We start from the raw sequence: 26,385 nt of genomic DNA, 5'->3' as shown, positions 1-26,385 counted from the left end.
CAATAGCGGTCCGCGTCAAAGAGCTTCTCTCGGGGCTTCAGGTTTTAACTGTTCCACCTACTTTCCGGGCTACTTTGCATACACCCCCATGGTGTGTTCGTCGCCCTTGCATTCGGCTGGACCTGGCACAGGGCCCGAAGGACTCAGTACCTCCAGAGGCCTTCCGCCGCCGCTTTTATTCTATCCTGGCCACGTATCAGTGCTCTGGTATTGTCTACACTGACGGTTCGATGGTTGCTGGTCGTGTCGGGTATGCGCTCACTCTAGGGGACCATTCCGAACAACGTTCCTTGCAGGATGGCTGCAGCGTTTACACTGCTGAATTGGTCGCCATCTTTCGTGCCCTAGAGTATATCCGCTCCTGCTCAGGTGAGTCCTTCGTTATCTGTAGCGATTCCCTGAGCGGTTTACGAGCTCTCGACCAGTGTTTCCCTCGTTCTCGTTTGGTGATGGCTATCCACGAGTCTCTGCATACTCTCGCCTGTTGCGGCCGCTCTGTGGTCTTTGTGTGGACCCCCGGTCATGTCGGTATCCCGGGTAACGAACATGTTGACCGCCTGGCGAAAGAGGCCACCAGCAAGCCATCTCTGGACCTTGGCCTCCCAGAGACTGATTTGCGGGCAGTCTTCCGCCGCAAAATCTTGGCGCTATGGGACGATGACTGGCGCGAACTGACAATGTCCAATAAACTCCGTGCTGTCAAGGAGACGACGGCTGTGTGGCGGTCATCCCTGCGAGCCACTCGCAGGGACTCAGTAGTTCTTTGCCGGCTCCGCATTGGCCACTCCCGGCTGACACACAGTTATTTACTGCGCCGGGAGGACCCTCCTCTATGTCGCTGTGGGGCAGCTTTGACAGTGGCCCACATTTTGCTGGCCTGCCCCCTTTTAGCTGTGGTCAGGCAGACATTTGCGCTGCCTGCTACGCTCCCTGCCCTTTTAACAGACGACTCCACTATGGCTGATTTAGTTTTACGTTTTATTCGGGCAGGGGGCTTTTATCATCTACTCTGAGTGTTTCTGTTTTATTTTATCGTTTTGTGTTGATTCTGGCCTTTGGCCTATGATTTTACACTGATTTTTTAATGTGTTTCTCAGTGGTTGGCTTTTCCCTATTTATTTCTCTGGTCGGCCAACCACCGTCACACTCTGTGTGGTTTTAGTTCGTTTTGTCTTGTCCCTGTCTCCGTTTCTCTCGTTCTTTATCGTCTGTGATCTCTTCTGTTCCTCGTTTTTATTCTCTGCGGGTGTTCTTTGTCTTTGGAACAAGGGACCGATGACCGTAGCAGTCTGGTCCCTTTAATCCCCCCGAACCAACCAACCAACCTTCAGAATAGTGCCCAATGTCATTTCCCGTACAATGACAGCTTTTCTCTTCCCTTGCTGTCTAGCGGCGGAATGCAGAATTTTTATAAAAATGGATTGTCACTTCTGACAACTAAGACTGAGTTTGGGCACTGTTGTATAACATTAAGGTGTCTAGACATTTGTCAAGGTAATTTAGGTCCTGTCAGCCATTATCATGGCTCCAGCTTCTGGCAGGAGTGAGCCGTCACGGCCATGGACATCGTTAACGAATTACCGTATGTGAGACAGCAGCGATAGTGGTATATCATGAGCTGGTGTGTGCGATCCCATTTACTCGTAGACTTGTAGGTAACAATAGTTTCTTTGTTAATTGTTCGGTCTAGTGTTTACGTGTTTCTTCTTCAAAAAGTGGGAGAAAATCAGTCAAAAATCTAACTAATTGTAAATTGCAGCCGGCTGTGGTGGCCGAGCGGTTCTAGGCGCTACAGTCTGGAACCGCACGACCGCTACGGACGCAGGTTCGAATCCTGCCTCGGGCATGGATGCGTGTGTTGTCCTTAGGTTAGTTAGGTTTAAGTAGTTCTAAGTTCTAGGGGACTGATGACCTTAAAAGTTAAGTCCCATAGTGCTCAGAGCCATTTGAACCATTTTTTTAAATTGCAATGGGAGGTGGTCATACATTGGGGTGCTTACAGATAATGCACTTGTTTTTAATACACTATGACATCGCCCATGAATAATGCAGGCACAGGTTCCTCATAGCAGTAGATTAAATAATTGGTTAGTCTCATTTGTATGTGTCACTGGTTGTCAATATTGAAACGTAGGAGAAAGATCCATCAAAACTGGTAACATTGCAATGAAAGAGGTTAGAAAAATGTTATATTTCTTTCTCCAGCGAGCTGTCACTATACATCTTCATAAAACGTTTGAAGGACAGGATGTGGCTGTGAGGAATACAAGAACAATTTTTCTCACGCCGGAGGTTCGAGTCCTCCCTCGGCCATGGGTGTGAGTGTTGTCTTTTGCTTTAAGTTAGTTTAAGTGAAGTGTAAGTCTAGGGACCGATGACCTCAACAGTTTGTTCCCTTAGGAATTCACACACATTTGAACATTTTTAAGAACAATTTTGTTGTAAATGTGACTATTTACTCATATCTGCATGTATACATTGTCGCTATTGTAGAATCATGCTTTTCTGCAATAGTTTGCAAATAATTTGGGTATGCTCATGGGTTAACAGTTGCATTCCTTGGCACTGGTTGGTTGTAGAAATTTGTACATTGTTCTAACTCAATCATGTTTACACTATGCTCATATAAATAGCCTATAAAGTCATAGAATGGAGCTCTAACATACAGATGGCAGCGGCTCAGCCTGTCACAATCATTAACGCACAGTTCACACAAATTCACTGTAGTTAACACAGGAGTTTATTACAGTATTGCTTCTTCATGCATATCAACTATGAACACCTTCCTTCCAAACTTAAGGATGTTAGTAAAGAGTATGTGACAGTTAATAGTCACTTATCATCTTCCTCTTAATGTAGTCGGTCATACTGCATAGGGCGCCTCTCTTGTACCACATATGCTGTACTCGAGTACCAAGATGTTAGATGTTGAACATTTCTACCTAAGTTATTACATCAAATTCGCTATCAGTTTACAGGACTACTTTCACGTGTTTAGATCGATTTGCAACTAAATTATATGTATTGACTAACACTTAACTGGGGTTCAGCTGGTTGAGGAACCTCCAACAGCTGCTGCTGCTGCTGCTACTGCTCTTGATGCTGAGGAGCTGACAGTAGTAAGTCGATCACCTGCGTCGCCAGGATCAGCATTTCAACTAGTACCGCATCATGGACACTTCGCACTGTTGTAAAAACTAACTAAATAAATACATAGAATATTAATTGGTACATAACAATAACAATAATAATAATAGTATAGTAGCGATTAAAGATGGACAAATTACTTACTTTTGAATATGACAGTCTTTTGGTTCTGGCCAGTTTCAGTGTCAGATCTCTGCTGTCGCTTCATGGTGATCCTTTCACTACAGCATACAGAACAAGTATGATGAGGCTCATGCAGTTGAATTTCCAGTAAAAAATGGGGAAGAGGAACTTCATTTCTATTTGTCTAGAGAGAAAGGAGGTAGGGGAGGAGCAGATGACCTTCAATTTGGTCTTAGAAACCGTCACAGTTCGCTGAGTGGCATGTGTGGGACATGTGACCTGCATCAGGTTACATCATGTCCTTGATTGTACTATGTACAATTGCCCAAGATGCGTGCGCAGAGCGGGTGTTCCTCAGAGTAACCTAGAAGATAACAAGCCCAATTGTCTTAGGTGGATGGACAGAGTTCATAAAAGTCTTATAACCAGAAGTGACCTCGAGATAAGATCATTATTTGCACTTGTACTTGTCATGTTACCCTGTTATGAGCAGCTGATGCAGCATCCTAATAGTGTGACATTGAAAAGAATGGTCTCTGCAAAAAGTAATATAATATTTTGAGGTTCTTTGTTTCTTAGTTGTTCACACGTAACTAAAAGACACAGTAAGTGCAGGTATTAAACACTGACTTGAGTCAGCAACCTCAATAAATATTTATCTACATGGATTACTATCCAGGAAACAGTGGACAAGTAAAAAGAAGTTTACGAAATAAGAGACTATACTGTGAAAACAGGTGGGTAGCATAAAACTCTATAATACATTTTGAGTTCCACTAGTTGCAAAATGCCCCATAAAAAATGAAAGTATAATTGATTTCGTAAAATCAGAACACTACTGTGTTCATAAAATTGAAATTTTGAAAAGACATCAGGACAATTAAGCAGACGTCGAAAAAAATTATCCATTGTAGATTAACATGTTCAGGACTTCAGAAAATGAGCTCATTATTGTTGCTGTAATGAGGTAAAATATTGGGAAGTTGCCAGAAAATGCTAGACCAGGGGTGGCCAAAATTTCGGCTCACGGGCCATGCACGAGCATGAGTGCCAAAGCGCTCAGCCTTAGTTCACATTTGCCCCATCACCACACTATGCCACCTAAGCACAAGGAAAGGGAAGAGAGGAAAACTGCAACCACATTGCATTTAAATCCTCTCAAGAGGCTCACGGTTCTCGTGAATCCGTTTGTGGCACGCACCTGGCTGCATTTCCTTCACCATGCCTTCCCTATCCTTGGCCCCCTTCCTGCTGCCCCCTCCTTCCCGTATTGGTTTTCTCATTCATGTCGACCTGGCTGTCCACCTGGTTCCCTGTTCTCCTTACAGTTTCGTTCCTTCGGGTTTGACCTCCATTTCTACATTTTCTCTCTTTAGTGCGAGCCATCTGCGAAGAACATCCTCCCTAGCGTCTACTGCGTGCATTCCGTTGTTTTTTGTGGATAATATTGATGATAAGTTTGAAGAAGTGGAGGCTCTCAGTAAGATGTGGTCGGGCTCCCTGTTGACCAGAGCTTATTCTGCCACCCAATCTGCAGCTCTTCGTGCTTGTGATCGTCTTGGTGACATACCGGTGTCTATTACCCATCACCAGTTACTGAATATGGCCCAGGGAGTCATTTTTCATTGAGACTTCTACCTGCAAACTGATGAGGAACTTCAAGCTAGTTCTGGAACAACACAGTGTTCAATTTGTTTGACGTGTGCAGAAGGGGCAATAAAGACAACCGCACCAATATTAGCACCTTTATTCTGGCTTTCAAAGGAGACACCCTACCAGACATGGCTGAGGTCCTTTGTTACCAATGTGACGTGAAGCCGTACGTCCCTCCACCCATGAGGTGCTTTCGATGGTTGCATTTTGGGCATATGTCTTCCTGCTGTACGATAGACCCTCTATGTGCTGACCATGGACGCCGACTGCATGAGGGAAGCTCAGGTGTTTCAGGTCAGAAGCCTGCTACCACAGCTTGGCCACGAGATGCGCCGTCTGTGTGCTCCAAGGTTGCTTGCTGTCTTTCAGTCCCGGATCTCGCAGAAGCCTGCTCTCCCTGTTTGCCCTACCCTCCTCATCCTCTGAAAGTGAAGAAGAAGAAGAAGAAGAAGAAACATGGATCCCGGGACAAGCCCCGCTCTCCCCCCACTCCCCCCAGTGGTGCCATCTTCCCCCTCACAACCTGAGCCTGACCTCTTACTTGTGGATGTCACCCCATCCTCGTCGGTGGCGACCACTGACTTAGTGACATGACCTCCCCTTGGCATTTTATGTCTAAGCTGCACTCTCACCACACACTAATCCAGTGGAATTGCAATGGATATTATCGTCACCTACCGGAAATACAACACTTTATTTCCTTTTATTCTTGCTCCTTAAAAAGCGAAGCTCTGTGATGACCACTCTCTAACATTTTGTTGTTATCAGGCATTCTGTTGGAACTGTACCAGCCCCAGGATAGCATCTGGAACAGTATACGCTTTGGTTCGCACTGATGTCATTAGTGATTGGATCCCCCTTCAATACCAACCTGGAAGCAATAGCGGTACGAGTGTGAACGATCCCAGCAATCACCATTTGCAGTGTCTGCCTCCCTCCAGGTGGGCAACTTCCTTACATTGAACTGCCTACCATAATACTGCAACTCCCGCCCCCATATCTCCTCCTCAGGGACTTTGTTGCACACCACCCCCTGTGAAGGAGTGCCACTTTGATGGCTAGGGGTCTTCTGATTGACCAACATACTACAGACTTTGATTTGTATCTCCTCAATAACAGTTCCCCTATCCCCTTCAGTGCCTCTCATGGCACCTTTTCTGCAATCGATCTCACGTTATCCTCCCCTGATCTCGTGGCTTCCCTACACTGGCAGGCCCCCACGTTGGGCGTTCCACAGAACCAATTGGTCTTTATATACGTCTGCTGTGCTCTTTGACACCTCTGTGTTAGATTGCTTTGATACGGTCGTGCAAGACGTCTCTAATACTACCCTTCATACCGCTGGCACTGCTATCTCCCTATCCACAGGTTTCCCCCACAGTCGACAAGTACCGTGGTAGACTAAGGACGTGGCAGTCGCTATCCAGGACCGTCGACGGGCGCTGTAACGATTTAAATGACAGCCTTAACAGACCGCCCTTATCGCTTTTAACCATCTCCTTGCTAAGTTCGTATACCTTATTGAGCAAAGTAAAAAGGGATGCTGGGAGCGCTATGTTTCCTCGATGGGGACGTATGCCTCTTCATCACAGGTATGGACCAAGCTCCAGAGCCTTCTGGGCTGCCAGCGACAATCAGCTTTCCAGGGTCTTATCCTGTAGGGTGCTCTGTGTACTGATACATAGGTCCTTGCAGAACACCTTGTGACACACTTTACGACGGCATCGGCGTCTTCTTCCTATCCTACTATCTTTCTGCGGTAGAAATGACAAGTTGGAGAAACCCCCTCTGTTTCAACCTCCACAAAGGTGAAGCCTATATTGAACCCTTCATTGAATGGGAATTCCATGCAGGCTGTTCACATGACGGGGCACAAGGCCCAGATTCCATCCACAACCAGATGACCCAACACTTTGACGTTACCGAGAGGCAACATCTACTCAAGGTCTTCAGCTGCATTTGGCTCATGGGTGCCTTCCCCTTGCAATGGCGAAACAGCATAGTTATCCCCATCCTTAAGCCCTGGAAGAACCCAATGTCACTCAACAGCTACAGACCGATTAGCCTGACCAACATACTTTATAAACTCCTCAAGAGGATGGTTAGTTTCCGATTATGATGGGTACTCGAATCTAGGGGCCTTTTGTCCCCTAATCAGTGTGGCGTCTGGGAAGGACGATCTACAACAGACCATTTACTCAGACTGGAAACAGCAGTCCGGCAGGCTTTTATTAACCACTAACATCTTTTCACGGTCTTCTTTGACCTACATAAGGCATATAACATGGATTAGTTCCGTCACATTTTAGTATCCTCCATGACTGGGGCTTTTGCGTCCCCCTTTCGATTTTTATCCCGAGTTTTTATCCCGCCAGCTTTTCCGGGTTCACGTTGGCACCTCACTCAGCACCCCTCGGACCCAGGAGAACGGTGTCCCACAGAGTTCTGTGTTAAGTGTCACACTCTGCCTCATAGCCATCAATGGGCTTGTACGTTCTGTTGGGCCTGTGGTTGCACCTGCGTTGTATGTCGACGACTTTTACATCTGGTGCAGCTCCCACTTGATAGCATCTGCTGAACACCAGTTCCAAGGCGCCATCTGATGGGCCTCTGCGTGGCCCTTTCCCATTACTTTCAGTTTTCTCCCTCCAAAATGCGGGTTATCTATTTTTGACGTAAACCTACAGCCCACCCCAATCCAGAACTTTATTTAGGCAACCGGCACTTAGATATTGTAGTGCAGTTCCGTTTCTTGGGCCTTCTTTGATACTACGGCGCCGTGGCTGCCTCATATTCGCCGCCTGAAGACTATGTGATGGTGCGAAAAGTGTGAGGTCATCCACATGAGTACTAAAAGGAACTCGTTAGACTTCGGTTACACTATAAATTAGTCTAATCTAAAAGCCTTAAATTCAACTAAATACCTAGGTATTACAATTACGAACAACTTAAATTGGAAAGAACACATAGAAAATGTTGTGGGGAAGGCTAACCAAAGGCTGCGTTTTATTGGCAGGACACTTAGAAAATGTAACGGACCTACTAAGGAAACTGCCTACACTATGCTTGTCAGTCCCCTTTTAGAATACTGCTGCGAAGTATGGGATCCTTACCAGGTAGGACTGACGGAGTACATCGAAAAAGTTCAAAGAAAGGCAGCAAGTTTTGTATTATCGCGAAGTATAGCAGAGAGTGTCACAGAAGTGATACGGGATTTGGGCTGGAAATCATTAGAAGAAAGGCGTTTTTCGTTGCGACGGAATCTTCTCACGAAATTCCAATCACCAATTTTCTCCTCCGAAGGAGAAAATATTTTGTTGACAACGACCTACATAGGGCAGAACGATCACCACGATAAAATAAGGGAAATCAGATCTCGTTCGGAAAGATATAGGTGTTCATTCTTTCCGCGCCCTATACGAGATTGGAATAATAGAGAACTGTGAAGGTGGTTCGATGAACCCTCTGCCAGGCACTTAAATGTGATTTGCAGAGTATCCATGTAGATATAGATGTATGTGCATGCAGAAGCTTAATGCTCTCTATCTTCTGGCCTCCACGTCATATGCAGACCATACGACTCGTCTCCATCTTAACTGTGCTCTGGTTTTGTCCAGACTAGATCATGGTTGTCAGATTTATGGCTTAGTGGCTCCTCTCCGTGTTCGTCGTCATGAGGTGCATCTGGCTGTCGGTGCCTTTTGCATTAGTCCCATCGACAGCCTCCGTACATGGATAGCAGAGACCAAAGGGTGCCTGCAGGCTGCTAATTGCGTCGGTACATATTAAAACACCGTGGGGGCAGGCCTGAGTAACAAAATGGAGGGCGTATTAATGGCTCACAGCTCTGGCTCCACAGCTCCCACAATGTGGTTGTGGAGCCAGACTGACGATACCCAGTATATCGGTGGAATATCCCATTCTTTTGGTCCTTCGTACTAAGTATAGCATTCCAGATTCCTTGTCTGTAATATGAGGAGATAATTCACGGATGGTTGACCTGGTCCTGTTTCCTTCGTGAAAGTGGCTTTTATTTTCAGTTATAAGGTTTTGCTTTCCTCCTGCAGCAGGGAAAAGGTGGTTGTGGTTGGGACCTGACTTCTGAGTCTGGAACCTATGACCAGTCCCCCCTGCAAAGACCGCTCTTTTTCCCCCTGTTTTTCCAGTTTTTAGATTTGACCTGCTCTTTTATGCCTTATACTGTGTGTACTTTATAGTGTGACCCCTCTAACTGGATCCGCAAACTTTTCGCGACCGCTCTATCTTCCGCATGTGACTTCTGAATTGCGGGACTGATGACCTCGCTGTTTAGTCCCATAACCCACCTCAATCAATCAGTCAATCACTCAATCAATCATCGGACTTAAATGGCAGTGCAGTCGGGCTGCGTACTACTTCGTCTTATAGTTTTACTTTTCTCAACAACATAGGTCCCAAACATAACAAATTTTCAGCATTATTTAATTATTTTTGGCGCGCTGAAGACATAATATATAATTTTTAACTTGTACAAACTATAGGCATACAGACGGGTGCAGACAGTTTCTAAGTTCCGCATTGAAGTTTCCATGTAATTGTGACTTACTTAGTTTCATAATCGAAGAAAGATCTTTCACACAAATGTGTCGATCGAAACGTTGCAGCATTTTTGCAACCTCATTATGGAGACTTGGAAACTCTACGTGAGGAAAGCAATGTAGACTCACGATAGTTTTAGCATAAAAAGATTTGTCATTAAAGCGGGAACTACCTCGCACATTAATCAGTTACATGTGCACATTTGCAGGCGCACTTCAACTGTCTGCACATGCACAGGAGCGGTTTCAACTGAAACGGCAAACGGTCTCGAAAGCAGCACGGAAACAAATGAAAGATTGGCAGAGACCTCAAAATCTTTATAAAAAGTCCTCAAAATCTTAATCCTTGTAATTCTTTCAAGGCCATAATGAATTCTTCAAACCTTACATTTTGTTTAACGCCATTGAGCATAGGGAACTCGACTGTCTTTGTCAGAATATCTCCCTTCTACAACGTGATTTTCTTTTTAAATGCATCCGTATCAAATCAGAAAGAAGTTACCTTACAATGGCTTACTGTGAGCAGTGTGCAGTCAAGGTCCACTTAAAAAGCGAAGTGTCCACTCCATTCTGGATGTTCTAATATTCGTTCCTCCACTCCTTTTTCATTTATAAATTGAACAATAGAGAGTTTTAAATCGAAAAATTGTTCAAAACATGCTCCTTGACCTAACCAACGTACTTTGCAGTAATACATACATCAAAAAAAGTTTTGCATCACCTCGGTTCCGAGAATTTTGAAATTTGTACAGAAAATTGGAATAGAGATCAACATAAAAATCATTTCCGCCCTTTATATTGCTCATGAAAACCACACATTGCATGTTGTACCACCATACAGCGAGACTTTCATAGGTGGTGGTCCAGATCGCTGTACACACCGCTACCCCTAATACTCAGTAGCATGTCCTCTTGCATTGATTCATGCCTGTATTCGTCGTGGCATAGTATTCACAAGTTCATTAAGGCACTGTTGGTCCAGATTGTCCCACTCCTCAACAGCGATTCGGCGTAGATCCCTCAGAGTGGTTAGTGTGTCACGTCGTCCATAAACTGCCTTTTTCAATCTATCCCACCCCTCAGGGGGCTCAGCATTTAGTTGCTGGGTACGGGCTTGGCGACCCCGGGGTCCCTGAGCTGGGGACTGGGAAGCACCACCAGTCCTCAATACCGTAAGCTCTGAGCATGCTTCAACGACCACTGTAAGGCGCGATGGTGGAACATTGTATGGTACAGAGCCCGGGGATCTTGGCTTCACTGCCTGGGTCGCGAGGATGGTATAAACCTCTATTAAAAAAAAAAAACAACTCAAACTCAAGGTGTGCTGCGCGCCGAGGAGACGCATGGCTGTTGAGGTAGAACAGTCGCTAGCGGGCGACGTCTGGGGAACCTACCGCCCCTCGGTTGTATTAGGCTTACCCAGGCAAGCGGGGCTCTGTCTGGATGGACATTCCTTTCCCTAGCTGCTCGTGGAAAGACTAGTGCGCAAGCACGAGTCTCTAAGAAAGGAAGTTCAATGCTTTAAAGTATGACCCCCAATCGTTCCCTTCCATGCCCACACCAGGGGAGGAACGACAGTCTAAATTACCTAGTGAGACATATTCTCCTCGATTTCTGGTTTGGAGCCGAACAGATGGGGACACATTTCTGATCACAAAGCCTCAGTTGTTTGTGGAAAATTCAGAGAACACGTTTGGAGAAGTTGAGGACATGTCTAAAATGAGGTCTGGAGCAGTCCTCATCCAGACAGCATCCCCAGCACAGTCACGGGAATTGCTTGCTTGTGACAAGCTCTATGATGTTGCAGTCTCCATTACGCCTCATAAGAGCCTCAGTATGGTTCAGGGACTTATTTTTCATCGTGACCTGTTGTTGCAGTCTGACGACGAGCTCCGCGCGTATCTGGAACGCCACAGTGTCCACTTTGTACAACGTGTCTTCAGGGGACCTAAAGATAGTAGGGTAGCCACCGGCGCCTTCATCTTGGCTTTCGAGGGTGACACCCTGTCCGAGAATGTCAAGGTGATGATATCGATGTGATGTTAAGCCTTACGTCCCTCCTCCCATGTGCTGCTTTAAGTGCTGGAGGTTTTGGCATATGTCATCGAGATGTGATGCCAACCCTACCTGTCGGGATTGTGGATGTGCCTCCCAACCCAACGTCCCATGTTCGCTGTCCCCTGTTTGTGTCAACTGCGGACAGAAACATTCACCTTGCTCGTTGGACTGCGTGGTTTATCAAAAAGAACGGAAGATTATGGAGTATAAGACCTTGGACAGGTTCACTTACACAGAGGCTAAACGCAAGTACGACCGACTTCACCCTGTGCACATTTCATTGACGTATGCTGCGGCAGCTTCGATGTCGCCATCCCTGGCGATGAGCCCGAAGCTCAGCCGCTTTTTGTGGGCCCTCCAGCCCAGCCGACTATTCCTGTCCCCCTGGGGGAACACCCTCTTCCGTTGTTCCCCTGTTTTTAACATCAGTGGTAACAACCCCTCCTTCTTTGGGGACTTCAGTCCCCACCTCTGAGCTGGGGAAGTGCCCGCCTCCTCTGGCTCCCCTCGCACGGAAGGGATCTCTTGGTGCCCTCCCTTCCACAGTTACTGCAATCGGTGGCGGCGAGCGCTTCTAAGGCGTGACCCATCTCTCCCCCCCCCCCCCCTCCCCCCGAGGTTCTTTCATGTCTTCACAGTCAGATACCATTATCCTTTAGTTACTGCCCCTCCAGATGTCAGCCAGTGGCTGAAAAAGCCACCACCTGAGGGCCGTAGGGCTTCCAGGTCTTCCTCGGTCCATGAGACTGGGTCGGAAAAGCCCACCCAGCCTGATAAAACGAAGGACAAATGGGACCCTACCAAAAAGAAGAAAAAGCTAAAGGAGAAGGACATAGAGACAGAAAAGGAGTTCACCACTACACCTGAAGATGATGTGGAGCATCTAGCGTCCACTCAGGAGCTACATGTTGCTCGACCCACAGCTCATATGGTAGTTGATCAGGCTACTTCGCAATCGGTGGCGGCGAGCGCTTCTAAGGCGTTACCTATCTCCCCCCCCCCCCCCCCCCCCCCCCGCCCCCAGGTTCTTTCATGTCTTCACAGTCAGATACCATTATCCTTCAGTGGAATTGCCGTGGTTTTTTCCACCCCCTTGCTGAGTTGAAAGAGCTTTTGTGCCACTTGTCTGGCCCTACAGAAAACCTGGTTTCCTGTTCGGCGAACCCCCTCCCTCTGTGGCTACCGGGGTTACTGCAAGAACCGCGTAGAATGCGACAGGGTGTCTGGCGGTGTCTGTGTTTATGTTCTTGCCACTGTTTCTAGTGCCCCAGTGCCACTTCACACGGCTCTCAAGGCTGTGGCTGTTGGAATCCGGGCAGGAACGGAGCTTACCATCTGTTCCCTCTACCTTCCCCTGGATGAGGTTGTCCCTCTTGCTGACCTAACTGCCTTGTTTGCCCAGCTCCCCCGCCATTCCTCCTTTTGGGGGACTTTAATGCCCACCACACTTTATGTGGTGGTGCCCAGATCTTGGGCTAGGGTAGGAACGTTGAGGCTCTCTTGGCACAGCAGGATATTTGCCTCCTTAACACTGGAGCTCCCACATAATTTAGCTTGACTCATGGCACATACTCAGCCATTGATCTCTCTCTTAGTAGCCCAGGTCTTCTTCCATACCTCAGTTGGAGGGTCCACGACAACCTCTGTGCTAGCGACCACTTTCCTATCCTGGTTTCTCTTCTTCAATCCCAATCCCATGACCAGCTGCCATGATGGTCTCTTCGTGGAGCTGATTGGGCATCCTACATCTCAGCTACTATGGCCATTGCTCTGCTCTTTGGTGACATTGATTTGGCAGTGGACAAGGTCACTATGGCCATTGTTTCTGCTGCTGAGGCAACTATCCCCTGTTCTTCAAGTACCCTAAGGCGCAAATCAGTCCCTTGGTGGACACCAGAGATTGCAGAAGCTATCCGGGACTGCCGGCGAGCCCTGTAACGACACCGGCGTTATCCTTCCCTAGAGAATCTGGTTGCCTTCAAACTGATGCGGGCCAAGGTTCAGTGGTTAATCCGACGGAGCAAACAGGACTGCTGGGAACGATATGTTGCCACCATAGGTTCTCGCACCTCCCCATCTCAGGTGTGGTCGCTGGTTCAGCGCATTTTTGGCTTTCGCCTTCATGCGTCTGTCCCTTGCGTTTCTCTTTGGGGTACACTTTCTACTGACCCAATCGCCATCGCCGAACATTTGGCAGAGTACTTTGCTCGTAGTTCCGCGACAGCAGGCTACAGTGCAGAATTCCGCGCCATTAAAGAGCAGGCTGAGCGTACGCAGTTGTCGTTTCGTACGCACCGTTGGGAACGATACAACGCCCCATTTAATAAATGGGAGTTCGAAAGTGCCCTTACAGCTTGCCCCGATACCTCTCCAGGTCCAGACCGAATTCACAACCAGTTTCTTCGCCATCTCTCGGTGCACTGTCAGGGTGAATTACTCGCCCTGTTTAACATCTGGACGGAGGGCGTTTTCCCTACTCGTTGGCTGGATAGCGTTACCATGCCAGTGCTGAAACCTGGTGCAGATCCGCTGGTGGTTGATAGCTATCGCCCTATCAGCCTTACCAGCGTTATGTGCAAACTGCTGGAACGGATGGTGAGTCGGCGGCTCATGTGGATCCTCGAAGCTCAGGGCCTCCTGGCCCAGCAACAGGGGGGCTTCCGTCAGGGCCGCTCACCGATCGACAATTTAGTCTCGCTGGAGACGGCTATTCGTACAGCTTTTACTCGCCGAGAACATCTAGTTGCCGTTTTCTTTGATCTTCGGAAGGCATATGATACCACCTGGCGCCGTCATATCCTTGCTACACTGCACAAATGGGGCTTACGGGGTCCACTTCCGATTTTTCTATGGAATTTTCTCTCAGATCCCTCCTTTTGGGTTAGAGTTGGCACTTATTTTAGCTCTGCTCATATTCGGGAGAACGGTGTCCCGCAGGGCTCGGTTCTCAGTGTTCCCCTCTTTTTGGTGGCGATTAATGGTCTTGCGGCTGTGGTGGTCTCATCAGTCTGTTCCTCTATATATGCCGATGACTTTTGTCTTTTTTACAGTTCCCCAAGCATCAGTGTCGCTGAACAGCGGCTGCAGGGAGCTATCCGTAAGGCACATTTTTGGGCATCCAACCATGGTTTTCAGTTCTCAGGCTATAAGAACCGAGTGATGCATTTCTGTCGTCGTCGAACGGTCCACCTCCATCCAGAGCTCTACCTTGTCAGTGAACTGCTTCGTATTGAGGAGACGCATCGCTTTCTTGGCATGCTGTTTGATGTTCAGCTCATTTGGACACCTCATCGTCGCGAGCTTAAACAATGGTGCTGGCGGCACCTCAACATCCTTCGCTGCCGCAGCCACACCGTTTGGGGGGCTACACGAACAATCCTCCTACAGCTCTATAAGGCCTTAGTGCAGTCCTATCTAGACTACGCGTGCGTGGTGTACGACTCAGCAGCACCTTCAACGTTGCAGATCCTCGACCCGATTCTCCATTGTGGCGTCAAACTGGCGACAGGTGCCTTCCGCACTAGTCCGGTGACTAGGCTTCTTGTAGACGCTGGAATCCCTCCCCTACGATTCCGCCGACAACAGTTGCTTGCGTCATAAATCGCCCGCGTCCATGCCTCGCCCGACCACCCAAACTGCAGGCTCCTTTTTCCATCTTCTGCACTCCCCTCTCCACGACGGCGGCCTAGGTCGGGTCTCCCGATCGCGGTCCGCGTTCGTTCCCTTCCTTCGTCACTCGAGTCCTTTACCCTTCCTGCATCCTTCCGGCCCTCTTCTTCTACCCCATCTCGGTCCCTCCCTCGCTTGCGGCTTTGCTTGGATTTGTCCTGCGACTCCAAGTCCTCCGTTCCACCTGCCGGTCTTCGTCAAAAATTCATGGCTCTTCTTGCCTCGTTTTGCGATGCAGATGTAGTCTACACTGATTGTTCTGTGGTCGATGGAAGCACTGGGTTTGCTTTTATCCACGGCGACTACGTTGAGCAGCATTCCCCGCCTTGTGGGAGCAGTGTTTTCACTGCAGAGCTGGTTGCACTCGCTCACCTTTCCTCCTGCCCTGGGGAGTCATTTGTCATATGCAGTGACCCCCTGACCACTGTTTTTCTCGGGACCCTTTGGTGCGCGCTATTCAAAATGCTGTTTTTGCTCTCGCCGAGTGTGGTCGTTCAGCGACGTTTGTGTGGACCCCGGGCCACATCGGCATTCCAGGAAACGAACGTGTCGATCGGTTGGCCAAGCAGGCCACCACTTCGCTACCCTTGGAGCTTGGTCTCGTGGAAAGAGACCTCCGGTCAGCCACCTCTGAATGGTCTGCCTTGAACACGCCAAATAAGCTCCGCATGGTAAAGTCTTCCACGGGCGTATGGAACTCATCCTTGAGGAGCACACGTAGGGACTCAGTTGTTCTCTGCCGTCTCCGAATTGGACAAACACGGTTGACCCACAGTTATCTCCTTCGCCGTGAGAACCCGCCCAAGTGTCGCTGTGAAGCAGGGCTGACGGTGGTCCATCTTCTGATGGACTGCCCTCTTTTAGCCCCCTTGCGGCAGTCCTTTAATTTACCAGCTGCACTTCCTTTAATTGTAGGTGACGGTGCCTCCATAGTTGACTCTTTACGTTTTATTCGTGCAGCTGGGTTTTATCACTCACTCTAGTGTGGGCGCTCTCGCATGATTTCTCAGGCTACACCCACTCCAGCGACTTTTAATTGTGACGTGGATACCAAAATAGTGTCGTTTATGGTAATGGTAACAGGTTGTGTTGGTACCTGTATCAACGCTTTCCAGCTGGAGGTTCTTCGTTTGTCGTTGAGTGGTTGACCTTTTCCCTGATCCATCACCCACTGTAGGCTGTTTTACTTTAGTCAACTATTAGCTTTGCTCCTTTTAAGTGTCCTCTATTTTGTGTTATTGCGGTGTTCATTTTAGCTCTGTACCCCTTGGTGTTCCCTCCCTCTGGGTGCAGAGGTTACGCTTTTACTGTATAGGCCTTTCACAAGTGTGTCTGTTTGGAACAGGGGACTGATGACCTCGATGTTTACCCCCCCCATTAAACCCCAAAACCAACCAACCAATCTATCCCAGGCATGTTCGATAGGGTACACGGCTGGAGAACATGCTGGCCACTCTAGTCGAGCGATGTCGTTATCCTGAAGGGAGTCATTCAAAAGATGAGCACTATGGGGGCGCGAATTGTCGTCCATGAAGACGAATGTCTCGTCAATATGCTGCCGATATGGTTGCACTAACGGTCGGAGGATGGCATTCACGTATCGTACAGCGGTTACGGCACCTTCCATGACCACCAGCGGCGTACGTCGGCAGGGAATCTCCACCTTCCTGCACTCGCTGGACAGTTTGTCTAAGGCGTTCAGCCTGACCGTGCTGCCTCCAAACACGTCTCCGACGATTGTCTGGTTGAAGGCATATGCGACATTCATCGGCATGTTATTGGGCCCATCTGTACCGCGCTGCATGGTCTTATGTTTGGAAAGGTGGACCTCGCCATGGACGTCGGGAGTGAAGTTGCGCATCATGAAGCCTATTGCGCACAGTTTGAGTCGTAACATGACGTCCTGTGGCTACTCGAAAAGCATTGTTCAACATTGTGGCATTACTGTCAGGGTCCTCCGAGCCATAATCCGTAGGTAGCGGTCATCCACTGCAGTAGAAGCCTGTGGACGGCCTGAGCGAGGCATGTCATCGACAGTTCCTGTCTCTCTGTATCTCCTCCATGTCCGAACAACATCGCTTTGGTTCACTCCGAGATGCCTGGACACTTCCGTTGTTGAAAGCCCTTCCTGGCACAAAGCAACAATGCGGACGCGATCGAGCCGTAGTATTGACCATCTAGGCATCGTTGAACTGCAGACTACACGAGCCGTGTTCCTCCTTCCTGGTGGAATGACTGGAACTGATCGGCTGTTGGACCCCCTCCGTCTAATAGGCGCTGCTCATGCATGGTTGTTTACATCTTTGGATAGGTTTAGTGACATCTCTGAACACTCAAAGGAACTGTGTCTGTGATACAATATCCGCAGTCAACGTCTATCTTGAGGAGTTCTGGGATGCGAGGTGATGCAAAACTTTTTGTGATGTGTATATATGAGGTCTCCATACTCTTCATTCATTTCCACTGAGAAATGTTGCAGTTGACAAAGGAAGAATGCGAGCAACTTCAGAGTTTTTACTATGCATACCAGCAATTTCTTCACGTGCCCCAGGCCTGCACGTTTAGCACAAAGTGCTTATTGATGCACAGAAAAATGAATGTCGTCGGTCGATGGTTGTATTTTTTTTTGTCTTTCATTGTCAACTAAATCTTGAAATTCTTTCTGCTTGGCACTGTAATATCATTTCATAGCGAATATATAGTACATGTCGCTTGTGGGAATTGGGAATTCTCATCACTCTCTTCTGTCATTCCCATTCATTTTGTAGAACTAAGACGATAGATCACTAGACAGTCGCTGTTTGTGGAAACAGCCACTGGACTTGTGAACGTCCCTCATTCCATGAACAAATAGCGAAGGTTAAACAGCGCTGACAGCACGATTCTGTCGAACTCAGAGAGTTGTGCCGACCGAAAAGTGCCACACCGCAATGATAAACGAAATTTCGCGCTGTGCTTAGCACTTCTGAGGAGGACTGAGCAAAGCTAAGTGACAGGCCGGGCCTGGTCCTGCACACGGTGCATGCGTGGAGTTTGGCATGCCGTGGCCGGCAGACGTGTTGAAATTGTCAGCTACGAACGAAGACAAAGCTATGACTACGAATTTGGTGGATGTTATCTCCTGGGACAGGGTTCATCAAACTAACTTTGAGGACATGATTCAGTTTCAGATTATGATTTAATGTCCTCCAAGAGGCAAACAACACATCTACTTTTAGTAGAGGTCACATCTGAACTGCTGCAATTAATCGTGATACCGACAAGTTGCTTATTGAAAATATTAACTCATTCTGTATTGTGCTGTGTTTCTTGAAAAACGACATTTGAATGAGTATACTCTCATTTTAATGTTAGAATTACGCAGAGGTAACGATGCCATGAACTGATGAGTTGTCGCATTTCATTCCCTCCCATAAATCCCCCCCCCCCTCCTCCACACACGCACAAACACAGAAGCGCCCCCCTCCCTCCACACACACACACACACACACACACACACACACACACTGTTTACATAGCATGGCGCATGAGATATGACGTCACACAAATGTTAAGGAGAAATCGATATGTATAAATCTTTATAGGGTAGCCAGCCAGTCATGGAATAGCTTAGAGTTCGTAACAGAATTTTGTTCGAAAATTTTTCTCATATGCTTCCCAACTAAATTACGAGCGTGAGTTCTTGTTGTGCATACGTGACATCCCAGCCTGTCCTTTTGGACAGAAGCGGTTCGTTCCAGTATAAGCCGCTTACAGGGTACGCCATCAGACCTCTGCTGATTACACTTAACCAATAGGGAACGTTGGAAGCGAGACACGTATGTGGCCGCTGGAAGATCTTGAAGGGCAGAGCGGAGTTGCACCTCTCTTGGTTTCCAGTTTTTGAGACCGGGAAGACGCTGTCTTTTACTTGAGCCCAATGCGGGCGGCTTGTCGGCCACCAGCCACACGAACGTGAACCGTCACTTCTCCCGTTCCGTATTCCTTAATTATTTTTGACCAAACTCATAGACTGACAGCAAACCTTTCCTCAGGCTCCAGGAGGAGTCAATTCTGTATTCCGTATACCAACAATACATCCGAAGATGAATGAATTTAACTCTTTTATTTCGCCACCTTCCTTCCGAAGCACACTCGTCCCGCTCCGCATCCTATACAAATCGTATGTGCAATGACTAACCCAGCGGATTGACTATAGGCGTCTTGAAAATTTGGGTAGGGGGAGGAACAAAAGACATGCGATTTATGGAAACAAGGTACGAGAAGCATTGACAGCTCCATAAGGAGAGGGGGCGGTGTATTGAGTGTTAGCGTAGCATGTTTTCCAGTTCAGTGGTCGTATCTCGGAATCATTGTGATGCATTTAGGGGTGTAATCATAGGTTTCCGAACACTAACAACATTAACACAGAGGCGTCCGGTGATCCTTATTTAGACCGGTTTTAATAGGTCATTTCAGAGATTAAGATTGAAAGAAACACATAGTGGTTTGGTAACAAAATTTGGAAAATTCTTATAAAACACAGTATATTGAAAAACAAAAATAAATGCGCGAATGTCGTCGGGAAAAAGTTAGTTGAAATTTGTGTGTGCATAAAAATGTTGATGCACAAAGTATGCAACTTCTACCTCCATACGAGGGGCATTCGATAAGTAATGCAACACTTTTTTTTTCCTCTGAAAGCAGATTGGTTTTGTTCAGAACTCCAAGACACCAAATTATTGCCCTATCTCTTAGCTAGAAAACTCTATTTTCCAACATAATGTCCGTCCAATGCGACGCCCTTACGACACCTGACTGGGGGGGCCTGTTTACTGGTCGATGTCGCAGCAAACGTCTTGCTGCATCGATAACCTCCTCATCATCGACGTACTATTTCCCGCGGAGTTCACACTTCATTGGGCCATACAGGTGGAAGTAAGAAGGTGTGAGCCAGCCGCGGTGGCCGTGCGTTTCTAGGCACTTCAGTCCGGAACCACGTGACTGCTACGGTCGCAGGTTCGAATCCTGCCTGTGATGTCCTTAGGTTAGTTAGGTTTACGTAGTTCTAAGTTCTAGGGGACTGATGACCTCACATGTTGAGTCCCATAGTGCTCAGAGCCATTTGAACCATTTTTTTTAGGGAGGTGTGAGATCGGAGCTGTAGGGTGGATGAGGAAGAACAGTCCAGTGAAGTCTTGTGACCTCCTTTCGGTCGCACAGATTTGTGCGAGGCGTTGCGTTGTAATGGAGAAGGAGAAGACAGTTTGTATTTTTAGCGACGAATAGCTGAACTCGTTTCTTTAGTTTCCTGAGGGTAGCACAGTACACTTCTGAGATGACGGAAGACAGCAAATAGAGTAACGCCGTCAGAGGCCCAGAAGACGGTCACCATGACTTTACCGGTTGAGGGTGCAGCTTTGAACATCTTCGTTGGAGCAATGGTGGGGGGGGGGGGGGGGGGGTGCCTCTCAATGGATTGCCGGTTCCAAGTGATGAACCCATGTTTCATCACCCCTGACGATGGTCGACAAAAATTGTCACGATCAGCCTCGTAACGCGCTAGCAATTCCGCGCAGGTGGTTCTTCGTTGTTGTTTACGGGCTTGTGGTTCAAATGGCTCTGAGTACAATGGGACTGAACTTCTAAGGTCGTCAGTCCCCTAGAACTTACAACTACTTAAACCTAACTAACCTAAGGACATCACACACATCCATGCCCGAGGCAGGATTCGAACCTGCGACCGTAGCGGTCGCGCGGCTCCAGACTGTAGCGCCTTTAACCGCTTGGCCACCCCGGCCGGCTTACGGGCTTGTGTTGGGCGGCGAGGAACCCATCGGGCACAAACCTTTTAAGTACCACAACTGGTGGACGAGTACGTCAGCACTACCAACAAAGACGTCCAGTTGTGTAGCGAGGTTTTTGATGGTGATCCGCCGATCACCTCCAATAAGAGTGGTGCTCGTGCCAACAGTGCAGGAGTCACAGCTGTGTAAGGCTGGCCTGTACGCAGGAGACCGGACAGGTTTGCTCGATCTTGTTGTGATGATGACAGATGCGTCGCCAAATGACTTACCGTGCTTTTGTTCACTACTCTGTAGACATTCTGTAGCCGGCCACGGTGGCTGAGCGGTTCTAGGCGCTCAGTCCGGAACTGCGCGACTGCTACGGTCGCAGGTTCGTTTCCTGCCTCGGGAATGGATGTGTGTGATGTCCTTAGGTTAGTTAGGTCTAAGTAGTTCCAAGTCTAGGGAACCGATGACCTCAGATGTTAAGTTCCATAGTGCTCAGAGCCATTTGAACCATTTGAACATTCTGTAAGCGTCTATGAGTATATGCGATGCTCTGGTTTTCTGCCTAAAGAAACTTAATGACAGCTCTGTTTGGAACCGCCGGCCTCTGTAGTCGAGCGGTTCTAGGCGCTTCAGTCCGGAACCGCGCTGCTGCTACGGTCGCAGGTTCGAATCCTGCCTCGGGCATGGGTATGTGTGATTTCCTTAGGTTAGTTAGGTTTAAGTAGTTCTAAGTCTAGGGGACTGATGGCCTCACATATTATGTCCCATAGTGCTCAGAGCCATTTGAACCTTTTTTTTTGAACGCACATCCGTTACAGACGCCTCGTATAGCTCTGCCAACTATCGTAACTTCATGAAACAAAATCCACATGTTTCAGCCGAAACTGGCCAGGAATGAAATATGTTGCATTACTTATTGAACGCCACTAGTACATAAGCGAAAGCTCTGGGCGAGGATGCCAGAAAATTCTTCTCGTGCACAAAAATCCCTTATGGGATCGAATGGTTGTATTCCGTTCCCCGTCGACCAGTTTGGTTTGGCAATAGAAGACAGCGAAAGGGAAACTGAAGTTTTATATTTCACATTAAAACAAATCATTTACGAAGGCAGATCGTACAGAAATACCATCGTTTGTCTTCTGCACAAACGCTCGCATAGAGGACTTAGAAAGAGGCATCCCTGGCTTTGAGAAGGAACTGAAGGAGTTCTACAGTAAGTCCCCAGGTCCGGAAGTAATCCAAATTCGATTTTACAGATAATTATCTTCGGCATTGGCCCAGCGCAAAGTACCAAACAACTACAGAAAAGCGAGGGTGACTACTGTATATAAGAAGGGTAAAAGAGCGGACCCGCAAAATTACATACCAAGATCCTTAACATCGGTTTTCTCCAGGAGTCTTCAACATATTCTCACTTTAAATATAATAAATTTCCTTGCGAGGACAGTCTTCTGTCCTAAGTTCAGCGTGGAATTAGAAAGCTTCGTCCGTGCTAAACTCAGCTTATTATTTTCTCATACGATAGATATCCCGCGAACCATGGGCGTTGGGCACCTGGCAGATCCCATATTCTCAGATTTCCGGAAATCGTTTGACACAGCGCACGCTTCAGATTCTTAAACGACGGTCCCGGTATACGTAATAGATTCTCCGGTATGTGACTACAGGACTTCTTAAGTGCAGAAAATTTTGTATTGTGGACATGCACAGCTGTAGATCTGTATCATGATGTAAAGATCGCTTCAGCTAAATGATAAATATTTATCTATAAACCAACTTGTTTGATGGTGTTACAGTCACATATTCAGAGATACCTCTGTATGTATCAAGAGCAGAACGTATAAAGATTAAATATAGGCTCAAATGTAGTTGAACTGCGTTCTGCCGTGTTTTAACTTGACTACCGACCTCTTAACGGTTGAACAGTTTTATTACAATTTGGACAGTGTGTGTGGGTAGTCTATTAGTTATCGCTTGAACTAAATAATGAAATAAATGTGAGTACATAATTTTCTTATATAGTCCCGTGTACAGTTCAGCTACATTTTAACCGATACTGGATCTTTAAACGTTTTGCTCTTGTTAGTATACACAGGCTTGCCTAGAGATGTAACTCTAACGCCATGTAGCTATTTGTTTCATAAATAATTATTTATCATACAGCTCAAGTGGTCTTTTCATCATGATACTTCTTAAGTAATAGAGTCCCTTTCGTTATCCTCGACTGCGAGTGTTCGTGAGAGATAAAGGTTTTCTTCAGAAGTGGCTCAGGAAAGTGTAATGGAAAAGCTCTCGTTCTCTGTAGACGCAGAAGATATTCCAGTGAGCAGCCATGTGGATAGAATATCTGTTTGATGTGATGGATGGCTCTGAATGTGTAAAAATCTAAGTTAACGGAGGTTCAAAATGGTTCAAATGGCTCTGAGCACTATGAGACTTAACATCTGTGGTCATCAGTCCCTTAGAACTTAGAACTACTTAAACCTAACTACACTAAGGACATCACACACTTCCATGCCCGAGGCAGGATTCGAACCTGCGACCGTAGCGGTCACGTGGTTCCAGACTGAAGCGCCTAGAACCGCGCGGCCACACCGGCCGGCTAACGGAGGTAGTAGAAAAATAATCCTGTAATGTTCGAATACAGCATTTGTAATGTCCAGCTAGACGCGGTAACGTTGCAAAGCGATATGAAATGGAACGAACACGTAAGGTCGATTGCAGTGAACGCGAATGGTCAACTTCGATGTATTTGGTGAATTCTAGGGAAGTGTAGATCATCTATAAAGGAAACCGCGAACACTGAACTCGTGTGCGACTCATTCCTGTGTACCGCAAGGGTGTTTGGGATCCTCGCCATGTGGGATTGAAGGAGGACGTTGAAGCAATTGAGAGGTGTGCTGCTGAATATTGTGGGTGGAATACTTATTGAACATTTTGCCCATAAAGAATGGCATCATGAGGACTGTATTATTTAATAAGTATAAATAAAACAGTTTACTCCATGAGACACTTAATTATTATATAATACTTAGTGAACTCAAGTAGGAATCCCTGACGGATAGAGGACGGTCTTTCAGTGAGACACGATTGAGAAAATTTAGAGAACCGGCTTTTGCAGCATCCGGCCGAACAATTCTACTGCCATGAACGTACATCTGGCTTAAGGATCGCGTAGAGAAAATAAGAGAAATCGAGCTCGTACGGAAGCATACAGACATTCGTTTTTCTCTCGCTCCATTTGCGAGTAGAAGAGAAATGGGGATGACTTGGTGTGGTACTAGGTATACTGCGCCGTGCACCGTATTTTGGCTTACGAAATATATGTGTGCGTGTGTGTATCCAGATGCAGAGAATTAATCCCGGCGTGCCGATAAACGTCTCGTAGCAAATCTTTGGAGCAATAAGTCGCCCCAGGAGCGCGGAAATTACGGCCGCGATCGCGAGTGGGATTTCGCGCGACTCTCTTGACGTCCCCGAGGACGAAAGAATAAGGGATATTCTTCTAGCATCTTGCTATGAGACGCCGAGGACCATAACGCCCTAAGCACATCATCGTCAATCGTGAGACTGTAACATTTATTTATGCTTCTGACATCTGTTGATCTTATGTTGAGTTAGATTTACGTGTGCTGTAGGCCCACATTGTATATTTGAACATATACGGAAAACTCCGTCACTGGTTTCTCTGATATTCACTTGAATTTGGGCTCGACGATGGTGTGGTTTAGGCCCTTATGGTTCTGAAAACCTCATGTGATGAATAATTCAGCAACTCCACGAATTTATTCCTTTGCCGCGATACGCACAATTCAGCGACACTTTTCTGTCTGAAAAGGACACGTAGTCTAAATCAGCAGGCCAGTTGATTGTAATATTGTGGGGGTTAGCTGGTATATGGTTACGTACCTCTCCCCTCCTTTCCATAATTCATTCTGGGATACTTTTTGAGGAGTGTCCACCATCGGTTCTATACTTTCCTGAATCTCTATAATTTTTTACACTTCCCAATTTGTGGTAGGAATCGTAATTTTTTACACTTGCCAATTTGTGGTAGGAAACGTAATTTTTTACACTTGCCAATTTGTGGTAGGAAACGGAAAGATGTGCTGCGTAATTAATATGTCACTTGAACTCTTTTATGTCACATGCTCGTAATGTTGAAAACATTCAGCCTGTTGCACACCTTGCTGTTGGACATCTGTGACGTTGTTATGCTATTGAAGTTCCAATTTGCGAATCGCACAGCTCACGTTTTTTCATTCGCTATGTCTGTAAGACAAACACTTCTTAAGGGTTGGTCGTTAATTCCGTCTCAATTGGTGGTTTATTAGAGAAGCTGTGTAGGGAAGGATACGCGTGGAGTCATGTATGATGTACTGGGATGACTTGTTTGTTGCAGACTTACCAGCGGATCAAGGCGAACCGACAGAGCAGGCTGCGCTTGAAGAACCGCAAGCGCAAGGCGGACGAGGCGACGTGCCCCGTGTGCAGCGAGCGTCTCTCAGGAAGCGCCGACGAGCTCAACGCGCACGTAGACGCCTGCCTGCGCAAGGTCAGTCTCATACCTACCTACACTCTCATGTGTCCAAGTTTCTCTTCTTATTCGTTTTACGTCTTATATGACTAGCCAGTACTTAACTATCTGTTTGAATACCATTCCTTTCCCTTGCTGTTTTGAAGATAATTTCCTTTCTTTTAGCTCCAGTGGAAAAATAACGTACAGAAGGGTTTCAAGAAGAACCGCTTATCATTATTATGGAGTAATGAATTTCGCGCACGCAGCAGTAACGACATAATTGTAAGGACACATTTCATCTATTCTTTAAAGACAGTGCATCAGTGCTGTTACATCTTTCATGGTTCTTCCCTTTACTAGTACCAGGTCTACAGTTTTACAGATTTTAAAAATTACGTGAATCCTTACAATCGTTATAATCATTGTGGTAACTTCTCTTTTTATTTTTTAACGTAGTGTAAATAATAGTGTGACTTGCTGACTCGAGCGACGGATCAGAACAGTTCAGGTTGACATTGGAACCTGACAGTTGGAATTAGCCCAATTAATGAGTATGCTCTGGTAGGTGTTAAAGAATTTCTGTACGGCTCTAGGTATTCATTCTGGCATCGGAGTTTGTGCAGACACGGAGCTTCTTGAATAATTAGAAGTGTGCCCCGGGTCTTTGTTCTTTATGGACAATGCTGCATCCGTTCTCACTGACAAACTCACTGATTCAGCCTGCTTTTGCTTTTCCTCCACTGTCCTAGAACCCATAGGGACTCCATGGCAATCCAGGCCCCGTTTCGGTCTGCGAAGAAAGCTCCACATCACATGAGGGTAAGTGGAATTCCGAGTCCTAATGCTTTAAAATTAATACGAATAT

The 26,385-nt window shown here is 47.0% G+C and overlaps 1 protein-coding gene across 1 annotated transcript in view; it reads left to right on the top strand.

Annotated features, from left to right (window-relative positions):
* The window catches only part of LOC124556037 (E3 ubiquitin-protein ligase Rnf220-like), a 678,682-nt gene that overhangs the window by 559,512 nt on the left and 92,785 nt on the right, over positions 1-26,385 (top strand). The window contains exon 5 of the mRNA XM_047130072.1: positions 25,404-25,556. Coding sequence (XP_046986028.1) covers positions 25,404-25,556 — 153 coding nt within the window. The remainder of the gene's footprint in view (positions 1-25,403; positions 25,557-26,385) is intronic.

The sequence above is a fragment of the Schistocerca americana genome, chromosome X (genome assembly GCF_021461395.2).
Source record: "Schistocerca americana isolate TAMUIC-IGC-003095 chromosome X, iqSchAmer2.1, whole genome shotgun sequence".
In the NCBI taxonomy this organism is placed as follows: domain Eukaryota; kingdom Metazoa; phylum Arthropoda; class Insecta; order Orthoptera; family Acrididae; genus Schistocerca; species Schistocerca americana.
Note: the sequence above shows the minus strand (reverse complement) of the source record. Positions and strands in the feature narration are given on the sequence as shown.